Source organism: Dama dama, chromosome 24 (genome assembly GCF_033118175.1).
Source record: "Dama dama isolate Ldn47 chromosome 24, ASM3311817v1, whole genome shotgun sequence".
NCBI classification, from domain to species: Eukaryota; Metazoa; Chordata; class Mammalia; order Artiodactyla; family Cervidae; genus Dama; species Dama dama.
The window spans coordinates 59,692,468-59,709,194 of record NC_083704.1 but is presented as its reverse complement, the minus strand read 5'-3'; the positions used below and the strand labels follow the sequence as shown (position 1 = coordinate 59,709,194).

Below are 16,727 nucleotides of genomic sequence, written 5' to 3'. Positions count from 1 at the left end.
AATGGCAACCTGCTCCAGTGTTGTTTCCTGGGAAATCCCACGGACAGAGGAGCCTGGCGGGAGACAGTCCATGGGGTCGCAAGGAGTTGGAAATGACTGAGCATGCACACACACATTTAAATATGTCATTGACACAGAAGAGGAAGAAAGAAAAAGTTGCTCGGAAATGAGAGATGCAGCAGCTCTGTCGCCCAGTGTCTGATTCTTGATTGGATCCTGGATTCTGTCTACTTCATCCCCCCCAGAAAAAGAGACAGTTCGGTTGGGGAAATTTGAATCTGGACTGGATATTAGATACAATGTTATGTCAGCTTTAGCTTGCTTGGGTGTGATGATGGTTCTTTGTCTATGAAGGAGACTCTTCTCACTCTGAGAAGACAGTTGAAGTGCTTGGAGTATGATGTCTGCAAGTTACCTTACAAATTGTAGCAATTATAGTTTAAAAAAAAAAAAAGCTGGATATGTGTAGACAGACAAAATGAATCAAGGTAAAGGGAATGGGATATTCACTTTTCATTAAACTTTCCAGTAGCTTTAAAATGATTTTGACACAAAGAGTTGGAGAAAATAGAATTATGTCCTTGGGCTCTTGGATCCTTGAGTGATAACGCTGACAAAGATCTTCCTTTAAATTGCTCATTTTACCGGTCTTCACGGGGATTGGATGCTGAGATCACGTGGGTGCCTGAGTTCCCCGTGCTGCGCTCACTCTGCCTTGTGGAGTCTTTGAACTCTGTGCCTTGTTTTAATCCTTGGAAAATTCACTCTGGCCTCCGAACCCAGCCCGTGGGGCAACGATAAGGAATCCGGTGGGTGGCCGCCTCTCTGTGGGCGGCAGAAGGGCTTTCTGAGATGCTGGACTTGGGATGTCTGCCACACCTCAGCAACTTGTGGTGGGGGTTCGAAGCTGGCGTGAGACCCCGTGTTGGGGGTCGGCGGCCCCAGCCTGGCCTTCAGGAGAGCATACGGCGGTTCACCTGTGAATTCTGCATTGGTTCCTGGGAGCCTCGTCTTCTTTCAGGTCTGGACTAGAATATATTTCAGGGAACGAGACTGTACCTATTTGCCTCTCGAGAGACCATAGCAAGCACGATGGTGTTGATATCAAAATATCTGTAGTTTGGGAGCTTCCACCGGGCCATCTCACAAGAGATGCTTCTGGGGTGGCAGGCCACTTTGGGGTTGGGTTTGGAAAGTGGGGATGACTGCACTGGTCACGAGAAATTCTGAGTGCATTCTGGGGGAGCGGGGAAGGTGTCCGGAGCCAGTGAAGGCATGGAGGGTGTGCCTGGGGGGAGGGGTCCCGGGCGCTGTGCCAACTTCCCCGTGTAATCCTTGAGACAGGCCGGGGCCGCCGTGTGGGCTCATGTCCTTTTAACACACGTGGCGTCAGTCCAGGCAGTCAGGTAGCTGCCCCGCGATGGCCTGCCGTCTCCTGGTGGTCAGGTGGGGCACCTCACTGACCCATCCTCTGGGGCGCTGATTTGCCATTTAGGTGGCTGGACACAGCTCACTGCTGACCTCTGGCCACCAGCGGGAGCGATGCTGGAGGAGTCCCCTTTCATCCTCTCTGTGGGAGTCGTAGCAAAGGATGGAACGGAACAGGTGGCTGTTCTGGGCTGGAAACTTCCTGCAAATTTCCACTGATTCTCACTGTGATCTCTCAAGGTAGCTGAGGACAGAGGTGTGAGAGAGGTGGAGAGACTTTGCTGAGGTCACACCTTTATACTTATTTTTTTTTAAGTGTTTGTTTATTTGTTTGGGCATACCAGGTCTTGGCTCTGGTGCGCGGGAGCCTCGCTCTTTGCTGTCACACGGGGTCTTGAGTTGCAGCATGTGAACCCATTGTCTCACATGGGATCCAGTTCCCCGACCAGGGATCGAACCCCGGCCCCCTTCATTTGGAGCGTGGGGTCTTAGCCACTGGACCACCGGGGAAGTCGCAAGATCACACCTTTTGAAAGGTTGCACTCCATTTATACTTATTTTAAAATGGGCCATCAATTCTCATGCAAATTAAGTGGGAGAGGAACCTTCAAGTTTTCATATAATCGAGTAGATTACAAGCTGATTTGGAAGAGTGTTAATCTCTGGACATAAAGTTTTAACATTTTTTTTGATTGATTTATTTATTTGGAGTATAATTGCTTTACAGTGTTGCCACACGGTTATTTTAAATGATGTAGAACCTGCTAGGTAATTGAACAGCAACATAGGAATGCAAATGTAGCAATTTTAAAAAATTTACTTTAAAATATTTTCAGGGCTCCCTGGTGGCCCAGACAGTAAAAGAATCTGCCTGCAATGCAGGAGATCCTGGGTCGGGATGGTCTCCTGGAGAAGGGAAGGGCTACCCGTTCCAGTATTCTTGCCTGGAGGATTCCTTGGATAGAGGAGCCTGTTGGGCTACATACAGTCCATGGGTCGTAAAGAGTTGGTTGTGACTGAGTGATTCACACTCTTTTCAGTCAATGCTTTTTTATTTGGGGAGCGGGCGGTGGGTGTTGGGATGGGTCTCTGCTGGACACGGGCTTTCCCTGGTTGCAACGAGTGGGGTGAGACTCTTGTGGTGCTTGGGCGTCCCACTGTGGTTCCTCTTGTTCCCGAGCACAGGCTCTGGGACACGTGGCCTCAATAGTTGAGGTGCATGGGCTCAGTTGCCCTGCCGCACGGGGGAATCTTCCTGGACCAGGGGCTGAACCCATGTCCCCTGGATTGGCAGGCAGATTATCCAGTGTACCACCAGGGAGATCCCAGTTAGTGCTTTGTGATATCAGGTTATTCTTTCTCTTTACCTTACTAAAGCATCCGAGTGTGTATTTAGAATGGATATTTGGGAATTACAGAATTCTTGCCCTTTCTTTGGGATTTTCTTTTTACCGCTTCTCCTCTTGCCTCTGAAGAATGACAGATGTTTGAAACCATTGGAAGCTGTCTACACTGTCTACCCCTGGTGCACCAGCAGTCTGAGTGAGACCTCCCCCACTCCCGCTGGCCCCCAGCCACATCTCCAGGACCCTCCCCTTTACTTATGCTCTTTAGAGAGAGCCTTGGTCTTCCCTTTGTGAATATTCTTGCTGAGACGCAGCTCAGGCTGTGTCTGCACTTTTGCTGGTCGTGAGCCAGGAAACCCCCTTGCTTTCTGTGAAGCCATCTGTCTCCTCCCCTCTGCCGGCAGGTGGCCTTCAGGAGTTATATCATTTGCATCTTGACCAGTCCCACTAGGTTAGGTCAGTTGGGATAGACCAAGTGGTGGAAGCTGTTCTGTCCCAAAGCTGTTCATCTTTGCCCCAGACCCAGGTCTCAGCTCTGTCCTCACCTTCCCTGCTTCTTCCTCCTTTTATTCCCCCCTCCTGCTCTTGTTACCTTAGTTAGTTTGGCCTCCTGGATCAGGGTACCCCAGACGGGGGCCTCCGCAGAAGACAGCTGCTCTCACAGTTTTGGAGGCTGGACTTTGAGATCAAAGTGTCGGCAGGGTCGGCTTCACACGAGGCCTCGTCTCTTGGCTTGTAGATGTCTGTCTTCACGTTCACGTGGTCTTTCCTCTGTGTTGGTCTGTGTCCTGATCTCCTCCCATAAGGACATCAGTCATGTTGTCTAGGTGCCCACCCAAATGATCCTGTCTCCACGTAAGTCACGTTCTGAGTACTGGGGTGTTAGGACTGCGACATATGAATCCCGGGGGCATTATTCGGCCCATCGGGCCCCCTTCCTGCCCTCACCCCACCGCCCTTCCACTCTCTTTCCGACTGCCTGCCTTCAGTTGTCTTCCTCCCACTTCCTTTCCTTGACCTGTAAGGCACCCTGCACAGCTAGAAGGACCGTGAAAGCTGAGAAATCTAAATGCCTGGTTTCTCCTTTCAGCCCTTCTGTTAATCTGCTTTGTGACTTGAATTATTTACCCATTCTTTTTTCTTTTTTTTCTGCGCTGTGTGGCGTGTGGCACGGCCTAGCAGTCAGGGTCTTGGTTCCCCAACCTTGCATCGAAGCCGTGCCTCCTGCAGTGGACGTGCAGGGTCTTAAACTCTGGGCCGCCAGGGAAGTCCATGTTCACCCATTCTTGAAACATTGATTTCCTTGGCTGCAGGATGTGAGCTCTCCTTCCTTCCTTCTCTTCCCTTACAGGACTATAGTCAGGAGAACCCAGAATAAGAGCTCAGATTTTTAAATGATTTAAAAATAGGATATGTACCGAAGTGGTTCGCCATTCCCTTAAGATAGAAGGTCCTGACAAAGAATCTTGTAGACATGTCTACAAGATTATTTGGAGTGCTTGGAATTCTAATGAAAACAGGGTGTGTTTCAAGTCTGCAAGTTTTACAATGGTATTGTTATCCTCAATATATATTATTAGCAGTCAGTCATGTGGGTTGTAGGTTTAGTCCGCCCCCACCAACAGTCTTACTGTTGCTCTAAAGACAAGGCAAGAACAGCTCAAACCAAGCTCCGTCTGGCAGAGACCTCCCCCCATGCCCATGTCCTGTCTGACGGGGCGGGAATGGCCTTTAGCCGAGGTTTGGCCTCCAGACGTGTGATCGGGCTGCAGGATCAGAGCCGTGCGTCTCGAGTGACGGTGGAAAAGGCACTTGGTGGGACACCTCTGGCGACGTGGGAGGGTGGGGGTGCGCGAGCGCCGTCCCTGGGTTGTAGTGTCGCGTGCAATCTCTGCACTGCTGGCAGACGCTACGTCACATCTTTTATCTCCGCTGGCTCACCCGGGTTTCATCGTGTTGCCCAACAGCCCTCCGTTGCAGAGAGCAGTCAAGAATAGCCACAAGTGAACCGTTGGAGAGCGGGTGACTTCGCTGTCTCCTCCCCAGCTGCTGGCCCGTGAGACAAAGCAGTATTCTTTGAGAGAAAAGGCATACGCCCCGGCTGCCGGGCCGTGAGGTGGGAGATGGGTTGGGACATGTGGAGCGCGTTTGTTTTATCAGGTGCTTCCCTGCCAGCAGGGTGATGTCAGCTGGTTGCTGTGGGCTGTGGTCAGACGGGAGACGGAGCCCACTGCCGAGCGGCCGGCTTGGGGGACCGGGCCGTGGTTTTCATACCTCTTTGATTTAGGTTCCGACACGATAAAAGAGACGAGGAGGAGAGGAGAACATAAAATCTTGGACACAGCCAAGATGTAAATTGTGGCAGGAAACTCTCCGTCGAGCGAGGCATAGGGGTTCATGAAAAATCCGTAGAAGTTATAGCACGTGTTAGTTGCTCAGTCATGTCTGACTCTTCGCCACCCCAAGGACTGTACGTAGCCAGCCAGGCTCCTCTGTCCATGGAAGTGTCCAGGCCAGAATACTGGAGTGGGAGACGTTATAGCAAGAGACTCCTTAAACACGCAGTCATTTCAGCCTTGCGCCGCCTGACTGGTCTCCACATAGCCACAGTCAATGCCGTGATTTTGGTTCATCTCCCCTGCGTCACGCCACAGTCTTCAATGCGGCCGCAGAGCTGGTGAGGAGGAGGCGTGGCGGGGAGCTGACCCGGGTCTGGCGCCCGCCCCCCGCCTTGTCCTGGGGTCTGTTTATCTCTCTGAACCAGCCCCGTGGCCTCCTCTCTGTGGTGAAGGTCTGCGTTTTTGTGGACCAGACCACCTTTCTCCCAGGCCTCCACTGACGAACAACAGCTTTCTTGCAGTGCTGAAATAAGGAAATGAAGCTGAAAGGCCGAGCCTGTGAAGGGTTCTTGGTTTTTAACCAAATCTTCAGCTGTGAGGTCAGCGGTCAGGGGTCTCAGTTGCAGCTTTTTCTCCCCGCCCCTTGTCCAGCGTGTCCACCACCTCTGGAAGAGCCACGTTACGGAGCGTGTAGCGATGAGAGCCAGAGGCAGGCCCTCAGCATGAGCTCAAGGGGCCTCCCAGAGGGAGCGGTAAAGAACCCACCTGCAGTCCCGGAGGACCCGGGTTTGATCGCTGGGTCGGGAAGATCCCCTGGAGGAGGAAATGGCAACCCACTGCAGTATTCTCGCCTGGAGGAGCCCATGGACAGAGGAGCCTGGCGGGCTACAGTTCCTGGGGTCACAGAGAGTGGGCCACGACTGAGCAGCTAGGCACGTGGGCCCCCAAGGTTAGAGAGACAGGCGCCGTTTTGAAGGCCCTCCAGTGAGGCTCCGCACTGGGTCTGGTCTAAGATGGACCATGTGTCACGTCCCCCAAAGAGAGAGACACACCTCTCATCCAAAGATGCCACCTGATGAAGGACAGGGTCAGCTTCATTATAGTGTAGGAAGTCTGGAGACCTAGAAGCTTGAGTTGTGGCAGGAACATGACTCTGAATTGAAGCTGTGGATTCCTGGGGCTCATCTCTCTCCCTTGATCTCTCTTCCCTTCGTCCCCATTCTGACTTGGAAAGCAGGATTTTCCTCTGATATCTCACCAGAATCATTATATAACACATCATAAAGCTAAGTGGTTTTCTTTTTTCTTTCACTGTGTGAAACTTTTTTTTTAAAATTTGAAATTAGTATATGCTGACTCTTGTGAAATCTTGGGCCAAAATCCTTGCTCATCTTCAAAATTTGGAAAAATAATTAAGGAACACTTTTGATCCATTTACTAAAACTACTATCATGACTGGAAATAAGAACTAGTTTTTGTATCCATTAGGCACTGTTCTTTGGTAACAGATACCTGGATAAAATTATCTTCTATTTAACAGGCCAGATACAGTTTGAGTCGAGCTCCTTTAGTTATAATTGTAATCTCTTAAAAAAAAAAAAAGGTTAAATTGACAATTGTAGCTAAGCCAACTCAGAAACTTAAAATACTGGGTTCCTCAGACAGCTCAAATGCCCTTCTCTTGTTTGTTCTTGACAAAGAAAGATCATTTCTCCTTTTTCAAATTACCAAACCATTGTGAGATTTAGCATACCCATTAGCGCAAAAGAAAAAAGCCTTTTATACCCCAAGATAAATTCTTTTTGGTGTGTATTCTTTCCCTTCCCTGCTTGTGGTCAGAGTCTGTATAAAAATTTCGTCATCTGTTTTTTTTCTGACAGCACTTCGCACACGGTCTGATTAAAAGCTGAGCTGGAGCTTAATAGGATTCTGATGAACCCAAGTGCCTGCATAACCTCAAGCTCTTCTGCTCTGATTTTTTTTTTTTACCCTTGATAAATATTTAGAAAGTTATCTGACCATGACATAGTAAGAGAGATAGCTATAATAACAAGAGGCTTATTTTTATTTCAGGGACAATTAATGGGTGCTTGTTCTTATTTAACAGTTAATTGTGGAGACAAGGATCTCGTCACAGTGGGATCTTCTTTCACCTACTTACAAATACAGCTCTAGGGAAGTGTAATTCACATTATCCTACCGTTCGCCCACTTAAGGCACATGAGATGGTGGATTTTATTGTATTCACAGGGCTCTGCAGCCTTCATCACATTTAGGAACATTTTGTTATCATTCCCAAGAGAAACCCTGCCCTCCCTAGCAGTCATGTCCCACCCCGGACTTCTCCCAACTCCCAGCTGCCACCAATCTACTTTCCTTTATTTTAAAACGAATCTACTTTCTGTCTCCGCGCATTTGCCTATTGTGGACATGGCGTAAAATGGAGCCAGACGGCACGTGGCCTTTCGGATTGGCTTCTTTCACTCGGCATCCTGTCCGCTAGGTTCGCCGGTGATGGAGCACGAATCAGGGCTTCAGTCCTTCTCGTGGCCGAATGACGACACTCCCGCATGTGGATAGACCACATTTCCTGCGTCTGCTCCGCGCTGGGTGTGTGGGCTTGGGGCTATGAAGAACACAGCTGCTGTGAACATTCGTGGCTCGGTCTTGTGTGATTGTGTGTTCCCATTTCTCCTGTATCTCTCTACCTTGGAGGGGGGTGGCTGGATCTGTGCTTAACCATTTGAGAAGCTGCCCCTCGTGGTTTTCCCTAGCACCTGCACCATTTTACATTCACATCAGGAAGACACGAGGGTTCTAACCCGTCCACGTCCTCACCAGCACGCGTCCTGTGTCTGTTTAGCCTGGCCTCCTAGTGGCTAGAACCTGCCTGCCAGTGCAAGCATACCTAAGAGATGCAGGTTTGATCCCTTGTTTCGGAAGATCCCCTGGAGGAGAGCATGGCGACCCACTGCAGTATTCTTGCCTGGAGAATCCCAAAGACAGAGGAGCCTGAGGGGCTACTGTCCATAGGGTCGCCCAGAGTTGGACACGACCAAGCACGCATGCACGCACGACTAATTATGGTGAAGATGTTTCCTCCTGCTTGGTTACTGGTCATTTGTAGACCTTCTTTGGAGAAAGTTCTATTCAGATCCTTTCCTCTATTTAATTTGGGTTATCTTTCTGTTACTGAGTTTTAAAGAGCTCTTCATATAAATATATACTCAAATTGATCTTTAAAAAATCCTTATTCTACTATTTTTTAATCTTTAACATATCCCCAAACTCTGTTCCTGGGCATCCTGGCCTTATACACACATTGTCAGTATATCGTGACTCTCTGCTGTGTGGAATACACTGAGGTCTCTGCTCCAAGGACAGGAAATGAATGCAGTGTCCCTTCCTTCAAGGGACACAAAGTGGGAAGGGCCCTAGTGATACATTTCTATGAGCGTCAGGAAAAGAGATGACTTTCAGATAGAGGAATCAAGGAAGGCAGCCTGAAGGAGGTGGCATTTTTAGTTGGCCTTATGTATAGGATTGAATACCAGAAGATTAGGGGGAGAACCCGAGTAAAGATTGTGAGTTCTCTGTGTTGTGTGGTGACCGGTTAACTTTTAGGGCTGAGATTTTCAAAGCCTAGAAAGAGGAATACTGGGGACACAGGTGGGAAACCCAGTTGGGACCAGATGTTGCGTGTGAAGGCTGGAGCAGCCTGGATCGTGTTTTGTCAGCGACTGGAGAGCTCCTGGCTGTCTGGGTGAGGGTGGGGCCGCGCGGAAGGCTGAGTCTGCAGAAGGTGTAGGGTGCCTTGGGGCGGGGTCACGGAAGGCACCGCTGCCGCGATTGCCTCTTAGAGACTGATGCGTGCTTTAGGAAGTCCGGAAGGAACTGCTGGGAGAATTGTTTAATCTCATGGTTTCCAAATGTATTTGACTATAGCTTCTCTCTTTTTTTTTTTAACCATCTAAGATCGGAGGTCCATACTTTGGGTTTTGATGTCTTAGTTCAGTATTTCACAACTAATTGGTAAAGGACCCGCCTGCCAGTGCAGGAGATATAAGAAGAGAGAGTTGGATTCCTGAGTCCGGAAGATCCCCTGGAGGAGGAAACGGCCCCCCAGCCACTCCAGTGTTCTTGCCCGGAGAATCCCATGGACACAGGAGCCTGGCAGACTGCAGTCCATGGGGTCGCAAAGAGTCGGACGCGACTGAAGCGACTTCGCACACAGTACCAGGTCTCAGTAAATGTTGGCTGGTTGGTTACCTACTAGATGAGGGGATTGTGGACCACAGAATTGGGTGTGAAGGAATGTGAGAGGCCAGCTGGTCCACCCCCTGGTTGCATGGAGGCCCAGGGAGGGGAATGTTAGTCTGATAGGCAGTGGGCATGGCTCTTGGGACTGTTAACCCGTCCACGTGTGACCCTGAGTGGGTCACATCGGTCACTCAGAGGAGTCCAGTACTGACGGCAGGCACGTCCCCATTGTCTCTGGAGGACCCCCAGGGGGAGCAGGACCACCCGTGCTTCCTCCATGGGTCCTCTACCCCCCCAGGTCCCCCATCTCCAGTGTTGTCAAAAGATTCATTCCTGTGGACTGGGGCACACACCAGCGCCTCCGTTTGATGAACTTAAATGCAAACAAGCCCAAGAACTTGTACAAGGATGGGAGCTGGGGAGTGGAGCGGGAATGTAATTGTTGCCCCAAGGGTTGTGCTTTTCACGTAACGGCGAACATTTGTGTAATGAGTGACTCTTCCTTTTTTGGGGAGCGACTCTTCCTTTGTTGCTATAGTGGCAGTTTTCCATGGCAACTGCTGTTGCCACACATCTGGCATCTTTACGAAATGGCTCCCAAAGCCCAGGGGTCCACACGGAGTCCTCCTCACCCTGCGTATCCTGCCAAGGACATGGAGAAACGCTGGGTGGAGCGCACGCTGGCGCTGGGCCTTGTGGATGAGGCTTCCTCTGCAGTTGCTGAATTTCTGGGGGTCTTACGGGGCTCCTCCAGAAGTTAACCACGCTGCTGATGCTCTGTGGAGGAGGGGCCGACTTGGAGTATTTTCTGATTTATCAAGATAGAGATATCAGCAGTGCTGTTTGTTTGTTTAAACTAGAAACGACTTACTAGGAAGTAGAGGGTCAACCAAAATCCTGCTGCATTTCTGAGGCCAGCACGGGGCTTGTTTTTTTAGGTATTTTATTTAAGATGGAAAGTTCCAGTTTGCTTTGGGACCAGAGCCCTTAAAAGAAATCCTGACTGGAGGTGGCTTACGGGTGACCGTATGTTTGCTACCTTATATCCTGCTGACTAAATTGGCAAAGTTTTTATTTTCCCTGGTAAACATGAAGAAGGTGTTTTGTTTTTTTTTAAATTCCCCTCACCCCTTCTAACAGGATCATGTTTGTCGTGTGTGTGAAGCGAGCGACTGTTAGAACTGCCCACGCATCTGTGATGATAGGAACATTAGTGTGGCAGATGAAGGTCGCCTCTCTCAGGTTCCACAGGCCTTTATCCCAGTGTGACTCTTGAATGGGGACCCAAGTGGAAACAGAAATGGTCAGGCCCTTTGAGGCCAAATATCAGAAGCACCACAGAGGGGTTATTATTTGTGAGAATTTTAGGTAAACCACCAACCCCCGCCCCCCACGCCCCGTTCCATGACTTAGAAAACGAAGTTTGCTCTTAAAAGTAAATATTACTCTCACTTACAAATATTAGAAGGTACATAACCATTTTTAAAATGAAAGGTTATGATTATTTTAATTCATAAGGAGGCCCAAAGTTAGCTCTTCGCTCAAAGCCTTTCTGAAACAGGAGTGAAAAACACCCAGATGTCGAATCCGATCAGAATGTGAACTCTGATGTGAGTGTCCAGCTTTGAAGGTATTTTGAGAGCTGCCCCTGTGCATCAGCTCGTGACAAATTACTCACAGAGACGTGGTGCAGATCATAGTCATGATGTTTGTGACATGCAGGTTTTCAGTGTAGTCTGAGGGAAAAATGCTTATTTCCCATTAAACCATGGTGTTTTAACACTGGGGGCAAATACGTGAACTATGAGCCCAGAAAATTTCCTCATTCTTTAAAAAAAAAATAACATACCAAAAACATAATAAAAATGTAATAAGCAAGAGAAGTGAGGTGAGGGGTTTAATGAAGCCACGGTTAGGTCATCCTCTTCCAGATCAGCAGTTGAATCACCCACAAGTCAAAAGACCTTTCATGCTTTCAGTTAACTCCTGAGGTGGTTCATGGTCTGCACTCCCCCGTTACTTTACTGCAAGTTTTTATTTTAACCTAGACCCTAAAAAGTTGCTGAAGGGGAGAGGATGGTTATGTGACGTGATGATGGAGTTCGCTCTGGGGTGACGTTTTTGCATTCTGTAAGTGTAACAGATGAACACGTGGTTCACCGTGAACCCGTGCAACGTTATATGTCAATTATGTCTCAGTAAAGCTGGGGGAGACAAGAGCGATCGTGCTGCGAAACCACGTTTATGTAGAAAGTCTCATGCCCGGCAGCTCACCGCGGGCCTGGGCCCGTTCTGAGCACCCCGGGGCAGCCCATCACGTTGCCAGCGACTTTCCCCCGGGAGTTGTGGGGGCGGGCGGGCGCTTCTGTCCTGCCTGGTGACCACGCTGACATACCTCTGTCTCTGTGCAGGTGAAGCTGCTCTCCGAGGGGAGCCCCGGCTGCAGACCCTCCCGGTGGCCTCGGCCCTCACCGCTCACCGCACGGGGCCCCCACCCATCAGTCCCAGCAAGAGGAAGTTCAGCGTGGACCCCGGTGACGACGACCTGGACTGTGACGCTGACCATGCTTCCAAGATGAGTCGCATCTTCGCCCCCCACCTGTAAGTGTCCCCCTCTCCGCAGCCAGCCCAGCTCACGGGGGCCTGCGGGGCCACGCTTCTCCGGCTGCTCTGTGCTGACTCCGAAAGGAGAAGGTGCCTGCTAGTCCCCCCGGTCCTGCTCCCTGCCCAGAGGGGCCATTTAACCGGTTTTAATAACTTCGGGGAGGTGACCTCCGCCCCACATGTCCGCTGTTTGCGTGCGCTCCCCACCAGGGTAACTTGGTTCAAGCGGCTTCAGGAGGGCATCGGGGAGACTTGCCTCCCTTGCCTGGTCCCTGCCAGCTGCTTCTTGGTGGGGACTGATCCCTGCTGAGTGTCCTTAGGGGCGGGGCAGTGACCGGAGGGGCCAGCACCCCTGGACCCCGGCTGGGAAACGCCAGCTGCCTGAGATGTAGGCACGCGGGCTCGCCGGTGTGTTCGTGGCACCAGCTGAGACTTTCCCACGGCGGAGGGTGGTTTTCATATTTGGGTCTGAGCACTCCGGCTCCTGCCCTCCGAGAAGTGGTCCTGAGGCCGTGGTCCTGGGGCTGGTGTGGGGGGGCGCTGCTCCCTGCAGTCTGCACGCGAGTTGCCTCCGTGTCTTCCTCTGTTGAGATGAGAACTGGAGTCTGTGTGACATCACCACGTTTGTATTGGGAAACCCGCATGCTTCCGTGTGCCCCCCACCCCCCCACTATTGTGTTTCTCACACGCACACCCTGCGGAGGGAGTGGGTACTGCTTTGTATGTTTGCTGGACTCAGAGACCCCCCCCCCACCCTGCGGGGAGGCTGCTCTGGCCTTCATGCGCAGGTGGGTGTGGTCAGAGCCTGGGGGCTCGGCAGAGGGCGGAGGTGAACGGCCCTGTTCCTTTCTCCTCCCCACGCGTGAGTTAGCGTGCAGTGATCATTCAGGATGCTCAGCTTCCCCAGTTCTTCCAAGGACGCTGCTGTTTTCTGGCAGGAGCGTGGAGCTCAGAGTCTGGAGGCGGGGACCTCGCGTGGTGCGAGGGCTCCAAGTGCGCCAGCAGCCCTCGGCATCTCCGGCATTCCAGCGCGCTGGGCTGTGTGTGCGGTCATAAGACACCCTGACAGTGGCGTTTATGCTCGGTAAATCACTGCGGTGTTAGTCAGAGGCTGAGCCTGCAGTCTGGAGCCTGGAATTTGCTACGATCAGGAATCCAGCAGTGAGGCTCTGCACAACAATGACCTCTCGCAAACAGGGGAGCCTCATAACTTAGATGCTGGGCGCCCAACTGTTTGCAGTTCATTCTTTTGTCACTAGGAATCTCTGTCTTTCCCCAAACCCAAATAGGAGACATTTGGTCAATTTTTTTTTTTTTAAGGAAAAAAAAAAAGGGAAGGAAGTGGGAGCTGGCTGTGAGAAGGTGTGTTTTGTGATCAGACGTGCCTTAGTTGAAATCCCAGGTTCTGCTACTTACCAAATCACTTCATTTACCTGGGCCTGATATCCTTCTCTATGGCGGCAGTGCTGAGAGTTCGTGTGTAGAACTATTGTGAGCAGTATGGAGTGGCGATATGCACGGAGTTGGGCACAGTACAATAGTCAGTTGATGAGAGTTACTGCTTTTATTATCACAGAGTCCATGACTCAGATATTGGTGATGATAGGAAACCAGAGCACTGTTAACAGCAAATGTGATGTTTGAAAGTCATAACTGGGTTATGGGTTCAGATTCATCCCAGCTTGCTCATTTCTCAGTGGGAGTAGGGTCCTTCCGCAAAGGATGAGTGCTAAGCGCAGTGCTCAGATAGTAAGCAGAGATAGTAAGCTCAGATAGTAAGCAGAGCTTCCATCATTACTGATATTATTAGAATGTCAAAGCATTTAGAAAATGATCTTGTGGTTGCAAATATGACCTTGATGCACAGGTTCTCTGATGACACTGTAAATACTCTATAAAGTGCCGGTAATAGAGAACTGGGGAGTTCATATGCAACTCACAATCGATGTCCTCAGACAGGTTTAGAACAGAAACAGCAGCGCCCCCCCAGGCCAACTTAGAGACGAAAGACGTGCAGTGTCGCTTGTTGCCAAGGGGTAGTTAGTTCCTCATCTCAGTAACTTTACTGAGGTTTCGGTGTGTGTCTTCTGAGAGCCGAATGACTAGTTTTACAGGCAGTGTAAAAGATACTTCTTCTCTTATGACTCCATGGGGTAGGGTAGCTTGTAAGTGCGTTGCTTGATTTAGTGAAAAGTTTGCCATGCCTGTTTTCCAAGAGCCGGATGATTAGTTTTGGAGGCAGGTTTAAAAGATACCTCTCCTCTTACGACTTCGTGAGGTAGGATGCTTAGTTAAGTGCGTTGCTTGACTTGATGAAATGTTTGCCATTTAAACTGTAGTGCATGCCCTCCTTTTTATTTAAGGTGCCTGAAAGTTTTCCATACTAAACTACAGATTCGTGTGAAGAGGACTTGTGCTCAGCCGCATCTGACTCTTTGCCACCCCACGGACTATAGCCCGCCAGGCTCCTCTGTTCATGGGATTTTCTGGGCAAGAGCACTGGAAAGGGTTGCCATTTCCTCCTCCAGACATGTGGAGAGGAGGGGGTCCTCGAAGATGTATGCTTTGGCTGCATTTCACAAAACCAGCATACTGAGTTATTTTCCACTAGAGCGAGGGTAAGATTGAGGCAGGATAGGAAGCTACAGAGTATGACTGTCTTCTGATTTCTTTAGGGAAGGAAGGGGAGAGAGCAGAGGTTCCCCTAGTGATTTCTCCAGAATTTGGAAATTGAGAATTCCAGGTCATTTGAACTGCTTATTGAAAGGGTGGCCCTGAGGAATTTTTGTGTTTTTTTGGCTTGTTTGTTCTGATTTTTTTATTGCCTAAGAAAAGTGTTAAGAACATGAATGTCTTGTTTGGGAATTGAAAAGTACTCTGTCTGCCACTTAGAAAGAAAGTGGACTAAGGTATGAGGCAAGGGTTAGGGTGAGATTCACCTTACCGGAACGAATTTCAGAAGTCATTTCATCTGTGATCCTGGTTTTCAAGTGTGAGCCAATGTAGAAGAGCTCTCCTGTCACCCGTCTGTCATTCGTATGGACTCCAGGGCTCCTCTTTTATTAGGTGAGTTTAACTGTCCCAGATTTTGGCAGATAAGAGCCCCTTCAGCTGACTCCTGTGTCCTTCTTACATGAAGCCCTTTCTTGCTGTCTGGCAGACCACGTGCTTATCTTGTAAGCTTTCTGCATCTGATTCCTTTCAGTGGGGAGTACTCTTTAGAAGCCAAGATCTGGGTGCTAAGTGTTAACTGTGGTGTCATTGCCTCTAGACTTGAGTTGTCTTGTGTATTAATAGTAGACATGGTTGCGTGTGGCCGTTCACATTTCACTTCAAATAAAGTTAAAAACTCAGCTCCTTAGTCATACTAGCCCCATTTTCAGCTCTGTAGCCACATGTGGCTCATGGCTACCACACTGGACAGCATACACACACAACATTTCTGGCATCAGAGGAAGCTTGGTTTCTGTACTCAGTGGAAGGAGCTAGGGAGTCATGGATTCACTTTAATACTGCAGTTTTAATTCAACTCCACAGAGCTCTTCCTCACCCATCCCAATGCATCTTCTATCTCCGTGGTTACGGCAACATCAACTCCTTTAGTGTTCCGTCCTGCAGTACACATCAGGGTGGCAGAGTTGCTGTGCCCTTAGCATTCTGAAAAACAAACCTGCTAAAAAGAATTTAAGATCTGTAGATTGTTTTCCCCACCCTGTGCTGAAGAACTCTTCTTGTACAGAAGGAACTCTACAAAAAAGATCTTCCTGACCCAGAAGACCATGATGGTGTGATCACTCACCTAGAGCCAGGCATCCTGGAGTGCGAAGTCAAGTGGGCCTTAGGAAGCGTCACTATGAACAGAGCTCCTGGAGGTGGTGGAATTCCAGCTGAGCTATTTCAGATCCTAAAAAAATGATGCTGTGAAAGCGCTGTATTCCATATGCCAGCAAATTTGGAAAACTCAGCAATGGCCACAGGACTGGAAAAGGTCAGTTTTCATTCTACTCCCAAAGAAAGGCAATGCCAAAGAATGCTCAAACTACTACACAATTGCACTCATTTCACATGCTAGTAAAGTAATGCTCAAAATTCTCCAAGCCAGGCTTCAACAGTATGTGAACCGTGAACTTCCAGATGTTCAAGCTGGATTTAGAAAAGGCAGAGGAACCAGAGATCAAATTGCCAACATCCGTTGGATCATCGACAAAGCAAGAGAGTTCCAGAAAAACATCTACTTCTGCCTTATTGACTACACCAAAGTCTTTGACTATGTGGATCACAACAAACTGGAAAATTCTTTAAGAGATGGGAATACCAGACCACCTGACCTGCCTCCTGAGAAATCTATATGCTGGTCAAGAAGCAACAGTTAGAACTGGATATGGAACAACAGACTGGTGCCAAATAGGGAAAGGAGTATGTCAAGGCCGTGTATGTCACCCTGCTTATTTAACTTCTATGCAGAGTACATTATGCGAAATGCTGGGCTGGATGAAGCTTAAGCTGGAATCAAGATTGCTGGGAGAAATACCAATAACCTCAGATATGTAGATGACACCACCCTTATGGCAGAAAGAGAAGAAGAACTAAAGAGGGCCTCTTGATTAAAGGGAAAGAGGCGAGTGAAAAAGTTGGCTTAAAACTCAACATTCAGAAAACTAAGATCATGGCATCTGGTCCCATCACTTCATGGCAAATAGATGGGGAGACAATGGAAACAGTGACAGACTTTATTTTCTTGGGCTTCAAA

General features: G+C 49.4%; 2 protein-coding genes across 6 annotated transcripts in view; one reads left to right on the top strand and one right to left on the bottom strand.

The window, feature by feature from the left end:
- VGLL4 (vestigial like family member 4) overlaps window positions 1–16,727 on the top strand; it is a 152,258-nt gene that overhangs the window by 103,940 nt on the left and 31,591 nt on the right. For all 5 annotated transcript variants that reach the window (XM_061128870.1, XM_061128872.1, XM_061128871.1 and 2 more), the window contains one exon: window positions 11,785–11,974. In XM_061128870.1, the coding sequence (XP_060984853.1) occupies window positions 11,785–11,974 (190 nt within the window). The remainder of the gene's footprint in view (window positions 1–11,784; window positions 11,975–16,727) is intronic.
- The window catches only part of ATG7 (autophagy related 7), a 410,364-nt gene continuing 406,867 nt past the window's right edge, over window positions 13,231–16,727 (bottom strand). The window contains exon 19 of the mRNA XM_061128855.1: window positions 13,231–15,881. Coding sequence (XP_060984838.1) covers window positions 15,870–15,881 — 12 coding nt within the window. The 3' untranslated portion in view covers window positions 13,231–15,869. The remainder of the gene's footprint in view (window positions 15,882–16,727) is intronic.